Source organism: Salmo salar, chromosome 14 (assembly GCF_965601325.2).
Source record: "Salmo salar chromosome 14, fSalSal1, whole genome shotgun sequence".
Classification (NCBI taxonomy): Eukaryota; Metazoa; Chordata; class Actinopteri; order Salmoniformes; family Salmonidae; genus Salmo; species Salmo salar.
The window spans coordinates 95013237-95039593 of record NC_138304.1 but is presented as its reverse complement, the minus strand read 5'-3'; the positions used below and the strand labels follow the sequence as shown (position 1 = coordinate 95039593).

The 26357-nt window shown below is 40.0% G+C and overlaps 1 protein-coding gene across 5 annotated transcripts in view; it reads left to right on the top strand.

Annotated features, from left to right (window-relative positions):
• Positions 1-26357, top strand: part of col16a1 (collagen, type XVI, alpha 1) — a 164258-nt gene that overhangs the window by 132049 nt on the left and 5852 nt on the right. For all 5 annotated transcript variants that reach the window (XM_045694917.2, XM_082961292.1, XM_082961290.1 and 2 more), the window contains 4 exons: positions 998-1048; positions 1549-1638; positions 1774-1809; positions 1960-2004. In XM_045694917.2, coding sequence (XP_045550873.1) covers positions 998-1048; positions 1549-1638; positions 1774-1809; positions 1960-2004 — 222 coding nt within the window. The remainder of the gene's footprint in view (positions 1-997; positions 1049-1548; positions 1639-1773; positions 1810-1959; positions 2005-26357) is intronic.

Here is a 26357-nt window from a genome sequence, read left to right as displayed (position 1 = left end):
TTTGTTAATAAGGTTTGTGTTGTTGTATTTAGTGTGTTTGTTAATAAGGTTTGTGTTGTTGTATTTAGTGTGTTCGTTAATAAGGTTTGTGTTATATTCAGTGTGTTTGTTAATAAGGTTTGTGTTGTTGTATTCAGTGTGTTTGTTAATAAGGTTTGTGTTGTTGTATTCAGTGTGTTCGTTAATAAGGTTTGTGTTGTTGTATTTAGTGTGTTTGTTAATAAGGTTTGTGTTGTTATATTTAGTGTGTTCGTTAATAAGGTTTGTGTTGTTGTATTCAGTGTGTTTGTTAATAAGGTTTGTGTTGTTGTATTCAGTGTGTTCGTTAATAAGGTTTGTGTTGTTGTATTTAGTGTGTTCGTTAATAAGGTTTGTGTTGTTGTATTTAGTGTGTTCGTTAATAAGGTTTGTGTTATATTCAGTGTGTTTGTTAATAAGGTTTGTGTTATATTTAGTGTGTTCGTTAATAAGGTTTGTGTTATATTCAGTGTGTTCGTTAATAAGGTTTGTGTTGTTGTATTCAGTGTGTTCGTTAATAAGGTTTGTGTTATATTCAGTGTGTTTGTTAATAAGGTTTGTGTTATATTTAGTGTGTTCGTTAATAAGGTTTGTGTTATATTCAGTGTGTTCGTTAATAAGGTTTGTGTTATATTCAGTGTGTTTGTTAATAGGGTTTGTGTTGTTGTATTCAGTGTGTTTGTTAATAAGGTTTGTGTTATATTCAGTGTGTTCGTTAATACGGTTTGTGTTGTTGTATTCAGTGTGTTCGTTAATAAGGTTTGTGTTATATTCAGTGTGTTCGTTAATAAGGTTTGTGTTGTTGTATTTAGTGTGTTCGTTAATAAGGTTTGTGTTGTATTCAGTGTGTTCGTTAATAAGGTTTGTGTTGTTGTATTCAGTGTGTTTGTTAATAAGGTTTGTGTTGTTGTATTCAGTGTGTTCGTTAATACGGTTTGTATGTGAATCTGTTGCTAATGGCTGTATGTTATATTGGTAGGGCACTGCAGGAGCAGCGGGACCCCCAGGCCCAGCAGGCCCAGCTGGAGTGGTGAGAGGAAATATTATCATCAACAATATGTCTCTTTTATTCTAATGTAGAAGGAACACATAGCATCTGCATCAAACCCTGGTTTATCTGCATGATTACATGGACTGTTAGCGTTGTGTTCTGTAAGTGTTTTTCTCAGATAAGGTTACTCATCACACTGTCTCTCTGTTAATTGTCTCTCTTTTTTCTCTCTCCTCTATCTCTCCTCTCTCGCTCCCCCCTCTCTCTCTCTCTCTGCTCTCTCTTCTGTCTCTCTCACACACTTTCTTCTTTGCTCTTTTCTCTCTCTCTTCTCTCTCTCTCCACTCTCTCCTTTCTCTCTCTCCACTCTCTCTTCTCTGTCTCTCTCTCTCCTCTCTCTCCCCCCTCTCTTCTCTCTCTCCCCCCTCTCTCTCTCTTTCTTCTCTCTTCTCTCTCTCTCTCTCTCTCTCTCTTCTCTCTCTGTCTCTCTCCTCTCTTATCTCCCTCTCTCTCTCTTCCCTTGCTCTCTCTCTCTCTAGGGTATACAAGGTGAGAAGGGCCAGGCAGGAGACAGAGGGCTACCAGGGATGGTTGGTCCAGCCGGACCCCCTGGCCATCCTGGAATGCAGGTCAGTACACACGCTCCTATTGTTTCAACACATATACTGCAGATATAGAACAGGATAGATATGCATGTCATGGGGATGTCATGATGCTGTCTTCTTTCTATTCCCCTCTTCTCTCTCCATCCTTCTGTCTCTCAGGGAGAACCAGGCAGTGATGGAGCAGCGGGTAAAGACGTGAGTAATTATTCTAATGTGGTGTTTGTCATCATTACAGAAATTGCATTCTGTGCCTTCCAGTAAATATGGTTTAAAGGTTTTCATGTACATGTAGCTAGCTGTGTAGTGAGTATTCAGCCTCGTTATCTCACTAATCTGCATTCACAGGGAGCACCTGGTCTGCCTGGAGACAATGGACAATGTGGTACAAAGGTAAGAGTCACTGCTGTGTGTGTGTGCGTGTGCATGTGTGTGTGTATGCGATACTATAGTAAACTGTATATACTAATATCGGCAAAAACGCTATAGTAAAAAACAACCATATATTAAAGTATGCAAAAATACTACCGTTTTTTAGCTATAGTAATACTACAATATTTGTACCATACTGAACTATAGTAAGACTACAATATTTATATCATACTAAACTACAGTAATACTACAATATGTATACCATATTGAACTATATTAAGACTACAATATTTATACCATACTAAACTATAGTAAGACTACAATATTTATACCATACTAAACTATAGTAATACTACAATATTTATACCATACTGAACTATAGTAATACTACAATATTTATACTGTACTAAACTATAGTAATACTACAATATTTATACCATACTAAACTATAGTAATACTACAATATTTAAACCATAGTAAACTATAGTAATTATTCATGTGGGCTGGTTACCTCAGATATGGCCTCCACTACTAAAGAGTATTATGGGAGGGTAGTCCAGGGGCTGAGGTCTGTAGTCCAGGGGTTGAGGTCTGTAGTCCAGGGGCTGAGGTCTGTAGTCCAGGGGCTGAGGTCTGTAGTCCAGGGGCTGAGGTCTGTAGTCCAGGGGCAGAGGTCTATAGTCCAGGGGCTGAGGTCTGAAGTCCAGGGGCTGAGGTCTGAAGTCCAGGGGCTGAGGGCTGTAGTTCAGGGGCTGAGGGCAAAGTCCAGGGGCTGAGAGCTGTAGTCCAGGGGCTGAGGGCTGTAGTCCAGGGGCTGAGGGCTGTAGTCCAGGGGCTGAGGGCTGTAGTCCAGGGGCTGAGGGCTGTAGTTCAGGGGCTGAGGGCTGTAGTTCAGGGGCTGAGGGCTGTAGTTCAGGGGCTGAGGGCTGTAGTCCATGGGCTGAGGGCTGTAGTCCACGGGCTGAGGGCTGTAGTCCTGGCCAGGATCCTGTTCTGAACACTCTCTGTTAGTTCTGGCTTATTCAGCAAACTCCCTGAACTCCGACATCAGACATCGGTTGTGTCCCAAATAGAACCCACCCAGAGCCTTATGGGCCCTGTTTAAAAGTAGTGCACTATAAAGTGGATAGGTTGCCATTTGGGACATATTCATCATTTGATGAAGCTCCTTTTGGCATGATTCTCCACATTCACCTCAAATACCCTACTTTCCCTGGCAATATCTCATTTTACTAACTTAGCCGTCTTGTCCCTCTAAACTGAAATCCTCTACACTAGATACAGTACAGTAACTGTAGTCCTCTACACTAGATACAGTAACTGTAGTCCTCTGCACTAGATACAGTACAGTAACTGTAGTCCTCTACACTAGATACAGTACAGTAACTGTAGTCCTCTACACTAGATACAGTACAGTAACTGAAGTCCTCTACACCAGATACAGTACAGTAACTGTAGTCCTCTACACTAGATACAGTAACTGTAGTCCTCTACACCAGATACAGTACAGTAACTGTAGTCCTCTACACTAGATACAGTACAGTAACTGAAGTCCTCTACACCAGATACAGTACAGTAACTGTAGTCCTCTACACTAGATACAGTAACTGTAGTCCTCTACACCAGATACAGTACAGTAACTGAAGTCCTCTACACCAGATACAGTAACTGTAGTCCTCTACACTAGATACAGTAACTGTAGTCCTCTACACCAGATACAGTACAGTAACTGTAGTCCTCTACACTAGATACAGTAACTGTAGTCCTCTACACTAGATACAGTAACTGTAGTCCTCTACACTAGATACAGTAACTGTAGTCCTCTGCAATAGATACAGTAACTGTAGTCCTCTACACCAGATACAGTACAGTAACTGTAGTCCTCTGCACTAGATACAGTACATTAACTGTAGTCCTCTACACTAGATACAGTACAGTAACTGTAGTCCTCTACACTAGATACAGTAACTGTAGTCCTCTACACCAGATACAGTACAGTAACTGTAGTCCTCTACACTAGATACAGTAACTGTAGTCCTCTACACTAGATACAGTAACTGTAGTCCTCTACACTAGATACAGTACAGTAACTGTAGTCCTCTGCACTAGATACAGTAACTGTAGTCCTCTACGCTAGATACAGTAACTGAAGTCCTCTGCACTAGATACAGTACAGTAACTGTAGTCCTCTACACAAGATACAGTACAGTAACTGTAGTCCTCTACGCTAGATACAGTACAGTAACTGTATTCCTCTATGCTAGATACAGTACAGTAACTGTAGTCCTCTACACTAGATACAGTAACTTTAGTCCTCTGAACTAGATACAGTACAGTTACTGTAGTCCTCTACACTAGATACAGTACAGTAACTGTAGTCATCTACACTAGATACAGTAACTGCAGTCCTCTACACTAGATACAGTAACTGTAGTCCTCTACGCTAGATACAGTAACTGTAGTCCTCTACACCAGATACAGTACAGTAACTGTAGTCCTCTACACCAGATACACTACAGTAACTGTAGTCCTCTACACTAGATACAGTACAGTAACTGTAGTCCTCTACACCAGATACAGTACAGTTACTGTAGTCCTCTACACTAGATACAGTACAGTAACTGTAGTCCTCTACACTAGATACAGTACAGTAACTGTAGTCCTCTACACTAGATACAGTACAGTTACTGTATTCCTCTACAGTAGATACAGTACAGTAACTGAAGTCCTCTACAATAGATACAGTAACTGTAGTCCTCTACGCTAGATACAGTAACTGTAGTCCTCTACACTAGATACAGTACAGTTACTGTATTCCTCTACACCAGATACAGTACAGTAACTGAAGTCCTCTACACTAGATACAGTAACTGTAGTCCTCTATGCTAGATACAGTAACTGTAGTCCTCTACACTAGATACAGTACAGTAACTGTAGTCCTCTACACTAGATACAGTACAGTAACTGTAGTCCTCTACACTAGATACAGTAACTGTAGTCCTCTACACCAGATACAGTACAGTAACTGTAGTCCTCTACACTAGATACAGTACAGTAACTGTAGTCCTCTACACTAGATACAGTACAGTTACTGTATTCCTCTACAGTAGATACAGTACAGTAACTGAAGTCCTCTACAATAGATACAGTAACTGTAGTCCTCTACGCTAGATACAGTAACTGTAGTCCTCTACACTAGATACAGTACAGTTACTGTATTCCTCTACACCAGATACAGTACAGTAACTGAAGTCCTCTACACTAGATACAGTAACTGTAGTCCTCTATGCTAGATACAGTAACTGTAGTCCTCTACACTAGATACAGTACAGTAACTGTATTCCTCTACGCTAGATACAGTACAGTAACTGTAGTCCTCTACGCTAGATACAGTACAGTAACTGTAGTCCTCTACACTAGATACAGTAACTGAAGTCCTCTACGTTAGATACAGTACAGTAACTGTAGTCCTCTACACTAGATACAGTAACTGTAGTCCTCTACACTAGATACAGTACAGTAACTGTAGTCCTCTACACTAGATACAGTAACTGTAGTCATTTACACTAGATACAGTACAGTAACTGTAGTCCTCTACACTAGATACAGTAACTGTAGTCCTCTACACTAGATACAGTAACTGTCGTCCTCTACACTAGATACAGTAACTGTAGTCCTCTACGCTAGATACAGTACAGTAACTGAAGTCCTCTACACTAGATACAGTACAGTAACTGTAGTCCTCTACACTAGATACAGTACAGTAACTGTAGTCCTCTACACTAGATAGAGTACAGTAACTGTAGTCCTCTACACTAGATACAGTACAGTAACTGTAGTCCTCTACGCTAGATACAGTACAGTAACTGAAGTCCTCTACGCTAGATACAGTACAGTAACTGTAGTCCTCTACACTAGATACAGTAACTGTAGTCCTCTACACTAGATACAGTAACTGTAGTCCTCTACACTAGATACAGTACAGTAACTGTAGTCCTCTACGCTAGATACAGTAACTGTAGTCCTCTACACTAGATACAGTAACTGTAGTCCTCTACACTAGATACAATACAGTAACTGTAGTCCTCTACACCAGATACAGTACAGTAACTGTAGTCCTCTATGCTAGATACAGTACATTAACTCTAGTCCTCTACACTTGATACAGTACAGTAACTGTATTTTTCTACGCTAGATACAGTAACTGTAGTCCTCTACACTAGATACAGTACAGTAACTGTAGTCCTCTACACTAGATACAGTACAGTAACTGAAGTCCTCTACACTAGATACAGTAACTGAAGTCCTCTACACTAGATACAGTAACTGTAGTCATCTACACTAGATACAGTACAGTAACTGTAGTCCTCTACACTAGATACAGTAACTGTAGTCCTCTACACTAGATACAGTAACTGTAGTCATCTACACTAGATACAGTACAGTAACTGTAGTCCTCTACACTAGATACAGTAACTGTAGTCCTCTACACTAGATACAGTACAGTAACTGTAGTCCTCTACACTAGATACAGTACAGTAACTGTAGTCCTCTACACCAGATACAGTACAGTTACTGTAGTCCTCTACGCTAGATACATTACAGTAACTGTAGTCCTCTACACTAGATACAGTACAGTAACTGAAGTCCTCTACACCAGATACAGTAACTGAAGTCCTCTACACTAGATACAGTAACTGTAGTCCTCTACACTAGATACAGTACAGTAACTGTAGTCCTCTACACTAGATACAGTACAGTAACTGTATTTTTCTACGCTAGATACAGTAACTGTAGTCCTCTACACTAGATACAGTACAGTAACTGTAGTCCTCTACACTAGATACAGTACAGTAACTGAAGTCCTCTACACTAGATACAGTAACTGAAGTCCTCTACACTAGATACAGTAACTGTAGTCATCTACACTAGATACAGTACAGTAACTGTAGTCCTCTACACTAGATACAGTAACTGTAGTCCTCTACACTAGATACAGTACAGTAACTGTAGTCCTCTACACTAGATACAGTAACTGTAGTCCTCTACACTAGATACAGTAACTGAAGTCCTCTACACTAGATACAGTAACTGTAGTCATCTACACTAGATACAGTACAGTAACTGTAGTCCTCTACACTAGATACAGTAACTGTAGTCCTCTACACTAGATACAGTTACTATAGTCCTCTACGCTAGATACATTACAGTAACTGTAGTCCTCTACACTAGATACAGTACAGTAACTGAAGTCCTCTACACTAGATACAGTAACTGTAGTCCTCTACACTAGATACAGTAACTGTAGTCCTCTACGCTAGATCCAGTAACTGTAGTCCTCTACACCAGATACAGTACAGTAACTGTAGTCCTCTACACTAGATACAGTACAGTAACTGTAGTCCTCTACACTAGATACAGTACAGTAACTGTAGTCCTCTACGCTAGATACAGAACAGTAACTGTTGTCCTCTACGCTAGATACAGTAACTGTATTCCTATACGCTAGATACAGTACAGTAACTGTAGTCCTCTACACTAGATACAGTAACTGTAGTCCTCTACACTAGATACAGTACAGTAACTGTAGTCCTCTACACTAGATACAGTACAGTAACTGTAGTCCTCTGCACTAGATACAGTACAGTAACTGTAGTCCTCTACGCTAGATACAGTACAGTAACTGTAGTCCTCTACACTAGATACAGTAACTGTAGTCCTCTACACTAGATACAGTAACTGTAGTCCTCTACACTAGATACAGTAACTGTAGTCCTCTGCAATAGATACAGTAACTGTAGTCCTCTACACCAGATACAGTACAGTAACTGTAGTCCTCTGCACTAGATACAGTACATTAACTGTAGTCCTCTACACTAGATACAGTACAGTAACTGTAGTCCTCTGCACTAGATACAGTACAGTAACTGTAGTCCTCTACACTAGATACAGTACAGTAACTGTAGTCCTCTACACTAGATACAGTACAGTAACTGTAGTCCTCTACACTAGATACAGTAACTGTAGTCCTCTACACTAGATACAGTACAGTAACTGTAGTCCTCTGCACTAGATACAGTAACTGTAGTCCTCTGCACTAGATACAGTAACTGTAGTCCTCTACGCTAGATACAGTAACTGTAGTCCTCTGCACTAGATACAGTACAGTAACTGTAGTCCTCTACACTAGATACAGTACAGTAACTGTAGTCCTCTACGCTAGATACAGTACAGGAACTGTATTCCTCTATGCTAGATACAGTACAGTAACTGTAGTCCTCTACACTAGATACAGTAACTTTAGTCCTCTGAACTAGATACAGTACAGTTACTGTAGTCCTCTACACTAGATACAGTACAGTAACTGTAGTCCTCTACACTAGATACAGTAACTGTAGTCCTCTACACTAGATACAGTAACTGTAGTCCTCTACACTAGATACAATACAGTAACTGTAGTCCTCTACACCAGATACAGTACAGTAACTGTAGTCCTCTACGCTAGATACAGTAACTGTAGTCCTCTACACTAGATACATTACAGTAACTGTAGGCCTCTACAATAGATACAGTAACTGCAGTACTCTACACTAGATACAGTAACTGTAGTCCTCTACACTAGATACAGTAACTGTAGTCCTCTACACTAGATACAGTACAGTAACTGTAGTCCTCTACACTAGATACAGTAACTGTAGTCCTCTACACTAGATACAGTAACTGTAGTCATCTACACTAGATACAGTACAGTAACTGTAGTCCTCTACACTAGATACAGTAACTGTAGTCCTCTACACTAGATACAGTACAGTAACTGTAGTCCTCTACACCAGATACAGTACAGTTACTGTAGTCCTCTACACTAGATACAGTACAGTAACTGTAGTCCTCTACACTAGATACAGTACAGTAACTGTAGTCCTCTACACCAGATACAGTAACTGAAGTCCTCTACACTAGATACAGTAACTGTAGTCCTCTACACTAGATACAGTACAGTAACTGTAGTCCTCTACACTAGATACAGTACAGTCTACTGTATGTCCTCTACACTAGATACAGTACAGTTACTGTAGTCCTCTACACTAGATACAGTACAGTAACTGAAGTCCTCTACACTAGATACAGTAACTGTAGTCCTCTACACTAGATACAGTAACTGTAGTCCTCTACACTAGATACAGTACAGTAACTGTAGTCCTCTACACTAGATACAGTACAGTTACTGTATTCCTCTACACCAGATACAGTACAGTAACTGTAGTCCTCTACACTAGATACAGTAACTGTAGTCCTCTACACTAGATACAGTAACTGTAGTCCTCTACACTAGATACAGTAACTGTAGTCCTCTACACTAGATACAGTACAGTAACTGTAGTCCTCTACACTAGATACAGTAACTGTAGTCCTCTACACTAGATACAGTACAGTAACTGTAGTCCTCTACACTAGATACAGTACAGTAACTGTAGTCCTCTGCACTAGATACAGTACAGTAACTGTAGTCCTCTACGCTAGATACAGTACAGTAACTGTAGTCCTCTACACTAGATACAGTAACTGTAGTCCTCTACACTAGATACAGTAACTGTAGTCCTCTACACTAGATACAGTAACTGTAGTCCTCTACACTAGATACAGTAACTGTAGTCCTCTACACCAGATACAGTACAGTAACTGTAGTCCTCTACACTAGATACAGTACAGTAACTGTAGTCCTCTACACTAGATACAGTACAGTAACTGTAGTCCTCTGCACTAGATACAGTACAGTAACTGTAGTCCTCTACACTAGATACAGTACAGTAACTGTAGTCCTCTACACTAGATACAGTACAGTAACTGTAGTCCTCTACACTAGATACAGTAACTGTAGTCCTCTACACTAGATACAGTACAGTAACTGTAGTCCTCTACACTAGATACAGTAACTGTAGTCCTCTGACACTAGATACAGTACAGTTACTGTAGTCCTCTACACTAGATACAGTACAGTAACTGTAGTCCTCTACGCTAGATACAGTAACTGTAGTCCTCTACACTAGATACAGTAACTGTAGTCCTCTACACTAGACACAGTAACTGTAGTCCTCTACACTAGTACAGTAACTGTAGTCCTCTACCTAGATACAGTACAGTAACTGTAGTCCTCTACACTGATACAGTAACTGAGTCCTCTACACTAGATACAGTAACTGAAGTCCTCTACACTAGATACAGTAACTGTAGTCATCTACACTAGATACAGTACAGTAACTGTAGTCCTCTACACTAGATACAGTAACTGAGTCCTCTACACTAGATACAGTAACTGTAGTCCTCTACGCTAGATACAGTAACTGTAGTCCTCTACACCAGATACAGTACAGTAACTGTAGTCCTCTACACTAGATACAGTACAGTAACTGTAGTCCTCTACGCTAGATACAGTACAGTAACTGTAGTCCTCTACACTAGATACAGTAACTGTAGTCCTGCTAGTCACTACGATACAGTACAGTAACTGTAGTCCTCTACACTAGATACAGTACAGTAACTGAAGTCCTCTACACTAGATACAGTAACTGAAGTCCTCTACACTAGATACAGTAACTGTAGTCATCTACACTAGATACAGTACAGTAACTGTAGTCCTCTACACTAGATACAGTAACTGTAGTCCTCTACACTAGATACAGTAACTGTAGTCCTCTACACTAGATACAGTACAGTAACTGTAGTCCTCTACACTAGATACAGTAACTGTAGTCCTCTACACTAGATACAGTAACTGAAGTCCTCTACACTAGATACAGTAACTGTAGTCATCTACACTAGATACAGTACAGTAACTGTAGTCCTCTACACTAGATACAGTAACTGTAGTCCTCTACACTAGATACAGTTACTGTAGTCCTCTACGCTAGATACATTACAGTAACTGTAGTCCTCTACACTAGATACAGTACAGTAACTGAAGTCCTCTACACTAGATACAGTAACTGTAGTCCTCTACACTAGATACAGTAACTGTAGTCCTCTACGCTAGATCCAGTAACTGTAGTCCTCTACACCAGATACAGTACAGTAACTGTAGTCCTCTACACTAGATACAGTACAGTAACTGTAGTCCTCTACACTAGATACAGTACAGTAACTGTAGTCCTCTACGCTAGATACAGAACAGTAACTGTTGTCCTCTACGCTAGATACAGTAACTGTAGTCCTCTACGCTAGATACAGTACAGTAACTGTAGTCCTCTACACTAGATACAGTAACTGTAGTCCTCTACACTAGATACAGTACAGTAACTGTAGTCCTCTACACTAGATACAGTACAGTAACTGTAGTCCTCTGCACTAGATACAGTACAGTAACTGTAGTCCTCTACGCTAGATACAGTACAGTAACTGTAGTCCTCTACACTAGATACAGTAACTGTAGTCCTCTACACTAGATACAGTAACTGTAGTCCTCTACACTAGATACAGTAACTGTAGTCCTCTGCAATAGATACAGTAACTGTAGTCCTCTACACCAGATACAGTACAGTAACTGTAGTCCTCTGCACTAGATACAGTAACTGTAGTCCTCTACACTAGATACAGTAACTGTAGTCCTCTACACTAGTACAGTAACTGTAGTCCTCTACCTAGATACAGTACATAACTGTAGTCCTCTACAATCGTACAGTAACTGAGTACTCTACACAGATACAGTAACTGTAGTCCTCTACACTAGATACAGTAACTGTAGTCCTCTACACTAGATACAGTACAGTAACTGTAGTCCTCTACACTAGATACAGTACAGTAACTGTAGTCCTCTAACAGTACAGTACAGTAACTGTAGTCCTCTACACTAGATACAGTAACTGTAGTCATCTACACTAGATACAGTACAGTAACTGTAGTCCTCTACACTAGATACAGTAACTGTAGTCCTCTACACTAGATACAGTAACTGTAGTCCTCTACACTAGATACAGTACAGTAACTGTAGTCCTCTACGCTAAATACAGTAACTGTAGTCCTCTACACTAGATACAGTAACTGTAGTCCTCTACACTAGATACAATACAGTAACTGTAGTCCTCTACACCAGATACAGTACAGTAACTGTAGTCCTCTACGCTAGATACAGTACAGTTAACTGTAGTCGCTGCTACGAGCGTCTGTAGTCCCTAACTAGATACAGTACAGTAACTGTAGTCCTCTACACTAGATACAGTACAGTAACTGAAGTCCTCTACACTAGATACAGTAACTGAAGTCCTCTACACTAGATACAGTAACTGTAGTCATCTACACTAGATACAGTACAGTAACTGTAGTCCTCTACACTAGATCGACGAGTCCTCACACGTACAGCTGTAGTCCTCCTAGCAGCGTACGAGTCCCACACGTACAGTAACTGTAGTCCTCTACACTAGATACAGTACAGTAACTGTAGTCCTCTACACCAGATACAGTACAGTTACTGTAGTCCTCTACGCTAGATACATTACAGTAACTGTAGTCCTCTACACTAGATACAGTACAGTAACTGAAGTCCTCTACACCAGATACAGTAACTGAAGTCCTCTACACTAGATACAGTAACTGTAGTCCTCTACACTAGATACAGTACAGTAACTGTAGTCCTCTACACTAGATACAGTACAGTAACTGTATTTTTCTACGCTAGATACAGTAACTGTAGTCCTCTACACTAGATACAGTACAGTAACTGTAGTCCTCTACACTAGATACAGTACAGTAACTGAAGTCCTCTACACTAGATACAGTAACTGAAGTCCTCTACACTAGATACAGTAACTGTAGTCATCTACACTAGATACAGTACAGTAACTGTAGTCCTCTACACTAGATACAGTAACTGTAGTCCTCTACACTAGATACAGTAACTGTAGTCCTCTACACTAGATACAGTACAGTAACTGTAGTCCTCTACACTAGATACAGTAACTGTAGTCCTCTACACTAGATACAGTAACTGAAGTCCTCTACACTAGATACAGTAACTGTAGTCATCTACACTAGATACAGTACAGTAACTGTAGTCCTCTACACTAGATACAGTAACTGTAGTCCTCTACACTAGATACACAGTAACTGTAGTCCTCTACACTAGATACAATACAGTAACTGTAGTCCTCTACACCAGATACAGTACAGTAACTGTAGTCCTCTACGCTAGATACAGTACAGTAACTGTAGTCCTCTACACTAGATACAGTACAGTAACTGAAGTCCTCTGCACCAGATACAGTAACTGTAGTCCTCTACACTAGATACAGTAACTGTAGTCCTCTACACCAGATACAGTACAGTAACTGTAGTCCTCTACACTAGATACAGTAACTGTAGTCCTCTACACTAGATACAGTACAGTAACTGTAGTCCTCTACACTAGATACAGTACAGTAACTGTAGTCCTCTGCACTAGATACAGTACAGTTACTGTAGTCCTCTACCTAGATACAGTACAGTAACTGTAGTCCTCTACACTAGATACAGTAACTGTAGTCCTCTACACTAGATACAGTAACTGAGTCCTCTACACTAGAACAGTAACTGTAGTCCTCTCACTAGATACAGTAACTGTAGTCCTCTACACAGATACAGTACAGTAACTGTAGTCCTCTCACTAGATACAGTACGAGTCCCACACGTACAGCTGTAGTCCTCTACGCAGCGTCGAGCCCCACGTACAGTACAGTAACTGTAGTCCTCTACACTAGATACAGTACAGTAACTGTAGTCCTCTACACTAGATACAGTACAGTAACTGTAGTCCTCTACGCTAGATACAGTACAGTAACTGTAGTCCTCTACACTAGATACAGTAACTGTAGTCCTCTACACTAGATACAGTACAGTAACTGTAGTCCTCTACACTAGATACAGTAACTGTAGTCATCTACACTAGATACAGTACAGTAACTGTAGTCCTCTACACTAGATACAGTAACTGTAGTCCTCTACACTAGATACAGTAACTGTAGTCCTCTACACTAGATACAGTAACTGTAGTCCTCTAGTAGATACAGTACAGTAACTGAAGTCCTCTACACTAGATACAGTACAGTAACTGTAGTCCTCTACACTAGATACAGTACAGTAACTGTAGTCCTCTACACTAGATACAGTACAGTAACTGTAGTCCTCTACACTAGATACAGTACAGTAACTGTAGTCCTCTACGCTAGATACAGTACAGTAACTGTAGTCCTCTACGCTAGATACAGTACAGTAACTGTAGTCCTCTACACTAGATACAGTAACTGTAGTCCTCTACACTAGATACAGTAACTGTAGTCCTCTACACTAGATACAGTACAGTAACTGTAGTCCTCTACGCTAGATACAGTACAGTAACTGTAGTCCTCTACACTAGATACAGTACAGTAACTGTAGTCCTCTACACTAGATACAGTAACTGTAGTCCTCTACACCAGATACAGTACAGTAACTGTATTTTTCTACGCTAGATACAGTAACTGTAGTCCTCTACACTAGATACAGTACAGTAACTGTAGTCCTCTACACTAGATACAGTACAGTAACTGAAGTCCTCTACACTAGATACAGTAACTGAAGTCCTCTACACTAGATACAGTAACTGTAGTCATCTACACTAGATACAGTACAGTAACTGTAGTCCTCTACACTAGATACAGTAACTGTAGTCCTCTACACTAGATACAGTAACTGTAGTCCTCTACACTAGATACAGTACAGTAACTGTAGTCCTCTACACTAGATACAGTAACTGTAGTCCTCTACACTAGATACAGTACAGTAACTGTAGTCCTCTACACTAGATACAGTACAGTAACTGTAGTCCTCTACACTAGATACAGTACAGTAACTGTAGTCCTCTACACTAGATACAGTAACTGTAGTCCTCTACACTAGATACAGTACAGTAACTGTAGTCCTCTACACTAGATACAGTACAGTAACTGTAGTCCTCTACACTAGATACAGTACAGTAACTGAAGTCCTCTACACTAGATACAGTAACTGAAGTCCTCTACACTAGATACAGTAACTGTAGTCATCTACACTAGATACAGTACAGTAACTGTAGTCCTCTACACTAGATACAGTAACTGTAGTCCTCTACACTAGATACAGTAACTGTAGTCCTCTACACTAGATACAGTACAGTAACTGTAGTCCTCTACACTAGATACAGTAACTGTAGTCCTCTACACTAGATACAGTATCATCTACACTAGATACAGTACAGTAACTGTAGTCCTCTACACTAGATACAGTAACTGTAGTCCTCTACACTAGATACAGTTACTATAGTCCTCTACGCTAGATACATTACAGTAACTGTAGTCCTCTACACTAGATACAGTACAGTAACTGAAGTCCTCTACACTAGATACAGTAACTGTAGTCCTCTACACTAGATACAGTAACTGTAGTCCTCTACGCTAGATCCAGTAACTGTAGTCCTCTACACCAGATACAGTACAGTAACTGTAGTCCTCTACACTAGATACAGTACAGTAACTGTAGTCCTCTACACTAGATACTGTACAGTAACTGTAGTCCTCTACGCTAGATACAGAACAGTAACTGTTGTCCTCTACGCTAGATACAGTAACTGTATTCCTATACGCTAGATACAGTACAGTAACTGTAGTCCTCTACACTAGATACAGTAACTGTAGTCCTCTACACTAGATACAGTACAGTAACTGTAGTCCTCTACACTAGATACAGTACAGTAACTGTAGTCCTCTGCACTAGATACAGTACAGTAACTGTAGTCCTCTACACTAGATACAGTACAGTAACTGTAGTCCTCTACACCAGATACAGTACAGTAACTGTAGTCCTCTACACTAGATACAGTACAGTAACTGTAGTCCTCTACACCAGATACAGTACAGTTACTGTAGTCCTCTACGCTAGATACATTACAGTAACTGTAGTCCTCTACACTAGATACAGTACAGTAACTGAAGTCCTCTACACCAGATACAGTAACTGAAGTCCTCTACACTAGATACAGCAGTTACTGTAGTCCTCTACGCTAGATACATGTACAGTAACTGTAGTCCTCTACACTAGATACAGTACAGTAACTGTAGTCCTCTACACCAGATACAGTAACTGAAGTCCTCTACACTAGATACAGTAACTGTAGTCCTCTACACTAGATACAGTACAGTAACTGTAGTCCTCTACACTAGATACAGTACAGTAACTGTATTTTTCTACGCTAGATACAGTAACTGTAGTCCTCTACACTAGATACAGTACAGTAACTGTAGTCCTCTACACTAGATACAGTACAGTAACTGAAGTCCTCTACACTAGATACAGTAACTGAAGTCCTCTACACTAGATACAGTAACTGTAGTCATCTACACTAGATACAGTACAGTAACTGTAGTCCTCTACACTAGATACAGTAACTGTAGTCCTCTACACTAGATACAGTAACTGTAGTCCTCTACACTAGATACAGTACAGTAACTGTAGTCCTCTACACTAGATACAGTAACTGTAGTCCTCTACACTAGATACAGTAACTGAAGTCCTCTACACTAGATAAAGTAACTGTAGTCATCTACACTAGATACAGTACAGTAACTGTAGTCCTCTACACTAGATACAGTAACTGTAGTCCTCTACACTAGATCCAGTAACTGTAGTCCTCTACACTAGATACAGTAACTGTAGTCCTCTACACTAGATACAGTACAGTAACTGTAGTCCTCTACACTAGATACAGTACAGTAACTGTAGTCCTCTGCACTAGATACAGTACAGTAACTGTAGTCCTCTACGCTAGATACAGTACAGTAACTGTAGTCCTCTACACTAGATACAGTAACTGTAGTCCTCTACACTAGATACAGTAACTGTAGTCCTCTACACTAGATACAGTAACTGTAGTCCTCTGCACTAGATACAGTAACTGTAGTCCTCTACACTAGATACAGTACAGTAACTGTAGTCCTCTGCACTAGATACAGTACAGTAACTGTAGTCCTCTACACTAGATACAGTACAGTAACTGTAGTCCTCTGCGCTAGATACAGTACAGTAACTGTAGTCCTCTGCACTAGATACAGTACAGTAACTGTAGTCCTCTACACTAGATACAGTACATTAACTGTAGTCCTCTACACTAGATACAGTAACTGTAGTCCTCTACACTAGATACAGTACAGTAACTGTAGTCCTCTACACCAGATACAGTACAGTAACTTTAGTCTCTCTACACTAGATACAGTACAGTAACTGTAGTCCTCTACACTAGATACAGTAACTGTAGTCCTCTACACTAGATACAGTACAGTAACTGTAGTCCTCTACGCTAGATACAGTACAGTAACTGTAGTCTTCTACACTAGATACAGTAACTGTAGTCATCTACACTAGATACAGTAACTGTAGTCCTCTACACCAGATACAGTACAGTAACTGTAGTCCTCTACACTAGATACAGTACAGTAACTGTAGTCCTCTACACTAGATACAGTACAGTTACTGTATTCCTCTACAGTAGATAGAGTACAGTAACTGAAGTCCTCTACACTAGATACAGTAACTGTAGTCCTCTACGCTAGATAGAGTAACTGTAGTCCTCTACACTAGATACAGTAACTGTAGTCCTCTACACTAGATACAGTACAGTTACTGTATTCCTCTACACCAGATACAGTACAGTAACTGAAGTCCTCTACACTAGATACAGTAACTGTAGGCCTCTACGCTAGATAGAGTAACTGTAGTCCTCTACACTAGATACAGTACAGTAACTGTATTCCTCTACGCTAGATACAGTACAGTAACTGTAGTCCTCTACGCTAGATACAGTACAGTAACTGTAGTCCTCTACACTAGATACAGTAACTGAAGTCCTCTACGTTAGATACAGTACAGTAACTGTAGTCCTCTACACTAGATACAGTAACTGTAGTCCTCTACACTAGATACAGTACAGTAACTGTAGTCTTCTACACTAGATACAGTAACTGTAGTCATCTACACTAGATACAGTACAGTAACTGTAGTCCTCTACACTAGATACAGTAACTGTAGTCCTCTACACTAGATACAGTAACTGTAGTCCTCTACACCAGATACAGTACAGTAACTGTAGTCCTCTGCACTAGATACAGTAACTGTAGTCCTCTGCACTAGATACAGTAACTGTAGTCCTCTACGCTAGATACAGTAACTGATGTCCTCTGCACTAGATACAGTACAGTAACTGTAGTCCTCTACACCAGATACAGTACAGTAACTGTAGTCCTCTACGCTAGATACAGTACAGGAACTGTATTCCTCTATGCTAGATACAGTACAGTAACTGTAGTCCTCTACACTAGATACAGTAACTTTAGTCCTCTGAACTAGATACAGTACAGTTACTGTAGTCCTCTACACTAGATACAGTACAGTAACTGTAGTCCTCTACACTAGATACAGTAACTGTAGTCCTCTACACTAGATACAGTAACTGAAGTCCTCTACACTAGACACAGTAACTGTAGTCCTCTACACTAGATACAGTAACTGTAGTCCTCTACACTAGATACAGTACAGTAACTGTAGTCCTCTACACTAGATACAGTAACTGCAGTCCTCTACACTAGATACAGTAACTGTAGTCCTCTACGCTAGATACAGTAACTGTAGTCCTCTACACCAGATACAGTACAGTAACTGTAGTCCTCTACACCAGATACAGTACAGTAACTGTAGTCCTCTACACTAGATACAGTACAGTAACTGTAGTCCTCTACACCAGATACAGTACAGTTACTGTAGTCCTCTACACTAGATACAGTACAGTAACTGTAGTCCTCTACACTAGATACAGTAACTGTAGTCCTCTACGCTAGATACAGTAACTGTAGTCCTCTACACTAGATACAGTACAGTAACTGTAGTCCTCTACACTAGATACAGTACAGTAACTGTAGTCCTCTACACTAGATACAGTACAGTTACTGTATTCCTCTACAGTAGATACAGTACAGTAACTGAAGTCCTCTACACTAGATACAGTAACTGTAGTCCTCTACGCTAGACTACAGTAACTGCTAGTCCTCTACAGTAACTGTAGTCCTCTACACTAGATACAGTACAGTTACTGTATTCCTCTACACCAGATACAGTACAGTAACTGAAGTCCTCTACACTAGATACAGTAACTGTAGTCCTCTACGCTAGATACAGTAACTGTAGTCCTCTACACTAGATACAGTACAGTAACTGTATTCCTCTACGCTAGATACAGTACAGTAACTGTAGTCCTCTACGCTAGATACAGTACAGTAACTGTAGTCCTCTACACTAGATACAGTAACTGAAGTCCTCTACGTTAGATACAGTACAGTAACTGTAGTCCTCTACACTAGATACAGTAACTGTAGTCCTCTACACTAGATACAGTACAGTAACTGTAGTCTTCTACACTAGATACAGTAACTGTAGTCATCTACACTAGATACAGTACAGTAACTGTAGTCCTCTACACTAGATACAGTAACTGTAGTCCTCTACACTAGATACAGTAACTGTAGTCCTCTACACCAGATACAGTACAGTAACTGTAGTCCTCTACACTAGATACAGTACAGTAACTGTAGTCCTCTACACTAGATACAGTACAGTAACTGTAGTCCTCTGCACTAGATACAGTACAGTAACTGTAGTCCTCTACACTAGATACAGTAACTGTAGTCCTCTACACCAGATACAGTACAGTAACTGTAGTCCTCTACACTAGATACAGTAACTGTAGTCCTCTACACTAGATACAGTACAGTAACTGTAGTCCTCTACACTAGATACAGTACAGTAACTGTAGTCCTCTGCACTAGATACAGTAACTGTAGTCCTCTACGCTAGATACAGTAACTGAAGTCCTCTGCACTAGATACAGTACAGTAACTGTAGTCCTCTACACTAGATACAGTACAGTAACTGTAGTCCTCTACGCTAGATACAGTACAGTAACTGTATTCCTCTATGCTAGATACAGTACAGTAACTGTAGTCCTCTACACTAGATACAGTAACTTTAGTCCTCTGAACTAGATACAGTACAGTTACTGTAGTCCTCTACACTAGATACAGTACAGTAACTGTAGTCCTCTACACTAGATACAGTAACTGTAGTCCTCTACACTAGATACAGTAACTGAAGTCCTCTACACTAGACACAGTAACTGTAGTCCTCTACACTAGATACAGTAACTGTAGTCCTCTACACTAGATACAGTACAGTAACTGTAGTCCTCTACACTAGATACAGTAACTGCAGTCCTCTACACTAGATACAGTAACTGTAGTCCTCTACGCTAGATACAGTAACTGTAGTCCTCTACACCAGATACAGTACAGTAACTGTAGTCCTCTACACCAGATACAGTACAGTAACTGTAGTCCTCTACACTAGATACAGTACAGTAACTGTAGTCCTCTACACTAGATACAGTAACTGTAGTCCTCTACACCAGATACAGTACAGTAACTGAAGTCCTCTACACTAGATACAGTAACTGTAGTCCTCTACGCTAGATACAGTAACTGTAGTCCTCTACACTAGATACAGTACAGTAACTGTATTCCTCTACGCTAGATACAGTACAGTAACTGTAGTCCTCTACGCTAGATACAGTACAGTAACTGTAGTCCTCTACACTAGATACAGTAACTGAAGACCTCTACGTTAGATACAGTACAGTAACTGTAGTCCTCTACACTAGATACAGTAACTGTAGTCCTCTACACTAGATACAGTACAGTATCTGTAGTCCTCTACACTAGATACAGTAACTGTAGTCATCTACACTAGATACAGTACAGTAACTGTAGTCCTCTACACTAGATACAGTAACTGTAGTCCTCTACACTAGATACAGTAACTGAAGTCCTCTACGTTAGATACAGCACAGTAACTGTAGTCCTCTACACTAGATACAGTAACTGTAGTCCTCTACACTAGATACAGTACAGTAACTGTAGTCCTCTACACTAGATACAGTAACTGTAGTCCTCTACACTAGATACAGTAACTGTAGTCCTCTACGCTAGATACAGTACAGTAACTGAAGTCCTCTACACTAGATACAGTACAGGAACTGTAGTCCTCTACACTATATACAGTACAGTAACTGTAGTCCTCTACACTAGATACAGTACAGTAACTGTAGTCCTCTACACTAGATACAGTACAGTAACTGTAGTCCTCTACGCTAGATACAGTACAGTAACTGAAGTCCTCTACACTAGATACAGTACAGTAACTGTAGTCCTCTACACTAGATACAGTAACGGTAGTCCTCTACGCTAGATACAGTACAGTAACTGTAGTCCTCTACACTAGATACAGTAACTGTAGTCCTCTACACTAGATACAGTAACTGTAGTCCTCTACACTAGATACAGTAACTGTAGTCCTCTACACTAGATACAGTACAGTAACTGTAGTCCTCTACGCTAGATACAGTAACTGTAGTCCTCTACACTAGATACAGTAACTGTAGTCCTCTACACTAGATACAATACAGTAACTGTAGTCCTCTACACCAGATACAGTACAGTAACTGTAGTCCTCTACGCTAGATACAGTACATTAACTCTAGTCCTCTACACTTGATACAGTACAGTAACTGAAGTCCTCTACACCAGATACAGTAACTGAAGTCCTCTACACTAGATACAGTAACTGTAGTCATCTACACTAGATACAGTACAGTAACTGTAGTCCTCTACACTAGATACAGTAACTGTAGTCCTCTACACTAGATACAGTACAGTAACTGTAGTCCTCTACACTAGATACAGTACAGTAACTGTAGTCCTCTACACCAGATACACTACAGTTACTGTAGTCCTCTACGCTAGATACATTACAGTAACTGTAGTCCTCTACACTAGATACAGTACAGTAACTGAAGTCCTCTACGCTAGATACAGTACAGTAACTGTAGTCCTCTACACTAGATACAGTAACTGAAGTCCTCTACACTAGATACAGTAACTGTAGTCCTCTACACCAGATACAGTAACTGAAGTCCTCTACACTAGATACAGTAACTGTAGTCCTCTACACTAGATACAGTACAGTAACTGTAGTCCTCTACACTAGATACAGTACAGTAACTGTATTTTTCTACGCTAGATACAGTAACTGTAGTCCTCTACACTAGATACAGTACAGTAACTGTAGTCCTCTACACTAGATACAGTACAGTAACTGAAGTCCTCTACACTAGATACAGTAACTGAAGTCCTCTACACTAGATACAGTAACGGTAGTCCTCTACGCTAGATACAGTACAGTAACTGTAGTCCTCTACACTAGATACAGTAACTGTAGTCCTCTACACTAGATACAGTAACTGTAGTCCTCTACACTAGATACAGTAACTGTAGTCCTCTACACTAGATACAGTACAGTAACTGTAGTCCTCTACGCTAGATACAGTAACTGTAGTCCTCTACACTAGATACAGTAACTGTAGTCCTCTACACTAGATACAATACAGTAACTGTAGTCCTCTACACCAGATACAGTACAGTAACTGTAGTCCTCTACGCTAGATACAGTACATTAACTCTAGTCCTCTACACTTGATACAGTACAGTAACTGAAGTCCTCTACACCAGATACAGTAACTGAAGTCCTCTACACTAGATACAGTAACTGTAGTCATCTACACTAGATACAGTACAGTAACTGTAGTCCTCTACACTAGATACAGTAACTGTAGTCCTCTACACTAGATACAGTAACTGTAGTCCTCTACACTAGATACAGTACAGTAACTGTAGTCCTCTACACTAGATACAGTACAGTAACTGTAGTCCTCTACACCAGATACAGTACAGTTACTGTAGTCCTCTACGCTAGATACAATACAGTAACTGTAGTCCTCTACACCAGATACAGTACAGTAACTGTAGTCCTCTACGCTAGATACAGTACATTAACTCTAGTCCTCTACACTTGATACAGTACAGTAACTGAAGTCCTCTACACCAGATACAGTAACTGAAGTCCTCTACACTAGATACAGTAACTGTAGTGATCTACACTAGATACAGTACAGTAACTGTAGTCCTCTACACTAGATACAGTAACTGTAGTCCTCTACACTAGATACAGTACAGTAACTGTAGTCCTCTACACTAGATACAGTACAGTAACTGTAGTCCTCTACACCAGATACAGTACAGTTACTGTAGTCCTCTACGCTAGATACATTACAGTAACTGTAGTCCTCTACACTAGATACAGTACAGTAACTGAAGTCCTCTACACCAGATACAGTAACTGAAGTCCTCTACACTAGATACAGTAACTGTAGTCCTCTACACTAGATACAGTACAGTAACTGTAGTCCTCTACACTAGATACAGTACAGTAACTGTATTTTTCTACGCTAGATACAGTAACTGTAGTCCTCTACACTAGATACAGTACAGTAACTGTAGTCCTCTACACTAGATACAGTACAGTAACTGAAGTCCTCTACACTAGATACAGTAACTGAAGTCCTCTACACTAGATACAGTAACTGTAGTCATCTACACTAGATACAGTACAGTAACTGTAGTCCTCTACACTAGATACAGTAACTGTAGTCCTCTACACTAGATACAGTAACTGTAGTCCTCTACACTAGATACAGTACAGTAACTGTAGTCCTCTACACTAGATACAGTAACTGTAGTCCTCTACACTAGATACAGTAACTGAAGTCCTCTACACTAGATACAGTAACTGTAGTCATCTACACTAGATACAGTACAGTAACTGTAGTCCTCTACACTAGATACAGTAACTGTAGTCCTCTACACTAGATACAGTAACTGTAGTCCTCTACGCTAGATACAGTAACTGTAGTACTCTACACCAGATACAGTACAGTAACTGTAGTCCTCTACACTAGATACAGTACAGTAACTGTAGTCCTCTACACCAGATACAGTACAGTTACTGTAGTCCTCTACGCTAGATACATTACAGTAACTGTAGTCCTCTACACTAGATACAGTACAGTAACTGAAGTCCTCTACACTAGATACAGTAACTGTAGTCCTCTACACTAGATACAGTAACTGTAGTCCTCTATGCTAGATACAGTACAGTAACTGAAGTCCTCTACACTAGATACAGTACAGGAACTGTAGTCCTCTACACTATATACAGTACAGTAACTGTAGTCCTCTACACTAGATACAGTACAGTAACTGTAGTCCTCTACACTAGATACAGTACAGTAACTGTAGTCCTCTACGCTAGATACAGTACAGTAACTGAAGTCCTCTACACTAGATACAGTACAGTAACTGTAGTCCTCTACACTAGATACAGTAACGGTAGTCCTCTACGCTAGATACAGTACAGTAACTGTAGTCCTCTACACTAGATACAGTAACTGTAGTCCTCTACACTAGATACAGTAACTGTAGTCCTCTACACTAGATACAGTAACTGTAGTCCTCTACACTAGATACAGTACAGTAACTGTAGTCCTCTACGCTAGATACAGTAACTGTAGTCCTCTACACTAGATACAGTAACTGTAGTCCTCTACACTAGATACAATACAGTAACTGTAGTCCTCTACACCAGATACAGTACAGTAACTGTAGTCCTCTACGCTAGATACAGTACATTAACTCTAGTCCTCTACACTTGATACAGTACAGTAACTGAAGTCCTCTACACCAGATACAGTAACTGAAGTCCTCTACACTAGATACAGTAACTGTAGTCATCTACACTAGATACAGTAACTGTAGTCCTCTACACCAGATAAGTACAGTAACTGTAGTCCTCTACACTAGATACAGTACAGTAACTGTAGTCCTCTACACTAGATACAGTACAGTAACTGTAGTCCTCTACACTAGATACAGTAACTGTAGTCCTCTACACCAGATACAGTACAGTAACTGTATTTTTCTACGCTAGATACAGTAACTGTAGTCCTCTACACTAGATACAGTACAGTAACTGTAGTCCTCTACACTAGATACAGTACAGTAACTGAAGCCCTCTACACTAGATACAGTAACTGAAGTCCTCTACACTAGATACAGTAACGGTAGTCCTCTACGCTAGATACAGTACAGTAACTGTAGTCCTCTACACTAGATACAGTAACTGTAGTCCTCTACACTAGATACAGTAACTGTAGTCCTCTACACTAGATACAGTAACTGTAGTCCTCTACACTAGATACAGTACAGTAACTGTAGTCCTCTACGCTAGATACAGTAACTGTAGTCCTCTACACTAGATACAGTAACTGTAGTCCTCTACACTAGATACAATACAGTAACTGTAGTCCTCTACACCAGATACAGTACAGTAACTGTAGTCCTCTACGCTAGATACAGTACATTAACTCTAGTCCTCTACACTTGATACAGTACAGTAACTGAAGTCCTCTACACCAGATACAGTAACTGAAGTCCTCTACACTAGATACAGTAACTGTAGTCATCTACACTAGATACAGTACAGTAACTGTAGTCCTCTACACTAGATACAGTAACTGTAGTCCTCTACACTAGATACAGTAACTGTAGTCCTCTACACTAGATACAGTACAGTAACTGTAGTCCTCTACACTAGATACAGTACAGTAACTGTAGTCCTCTACACCAGATACAGTACAGTTACTGTAGTCCTCTACGCTAGATACAATACAGTAACTGTAGTCCTCTACACCAGATACAGTACAGTAACTGTAGTCCTCTACGCTAGATACAGTACATTAACTCTAGTCCTCTACACTTGATACAGTACAGTAACTGAAGTCCTCTACACCAGATACAGTAACTGAAGTCCTCTACACTAGATACAGTAACTGTAGTCATCTACACTAGATACAGTACAGTAATTGTAGTCCTCTACACTAGATACAGTAACTGTAGTCCTCTACACTAGATACAGTACAGTAACTGTAGTCCTCTACACTAGATACAGTACAGTAACTGTAGTCCTCTACACCAGATACAGTACAGTTACTGTAGTCCTCTACGCTAGATACATTACAGTAACTGTAGTCCTCTACACTAGATACAGTACAGTAACTGAAGTCCTCTACACCAGATACAGTAACTGAAGTCCTCTACACTAGATACAGTAACTGTAGTCCTCTACACTAGATACAGTACAGTAACTGTAGTCCTCTACACTAGATACAGTACAGTAACTGTATTTTTCTACGCTAGATACAGTAACTGTAGTCCTCTACACTAGATACAGTACAGTAACTGTAGTCCTCTACACTAGATACAGTACAGTAACTGAAGTCCTCTACACTAGATACAGTAACTGAAGTCCTCTACACTAGATACAGTAACTGTAGTCATCTACAC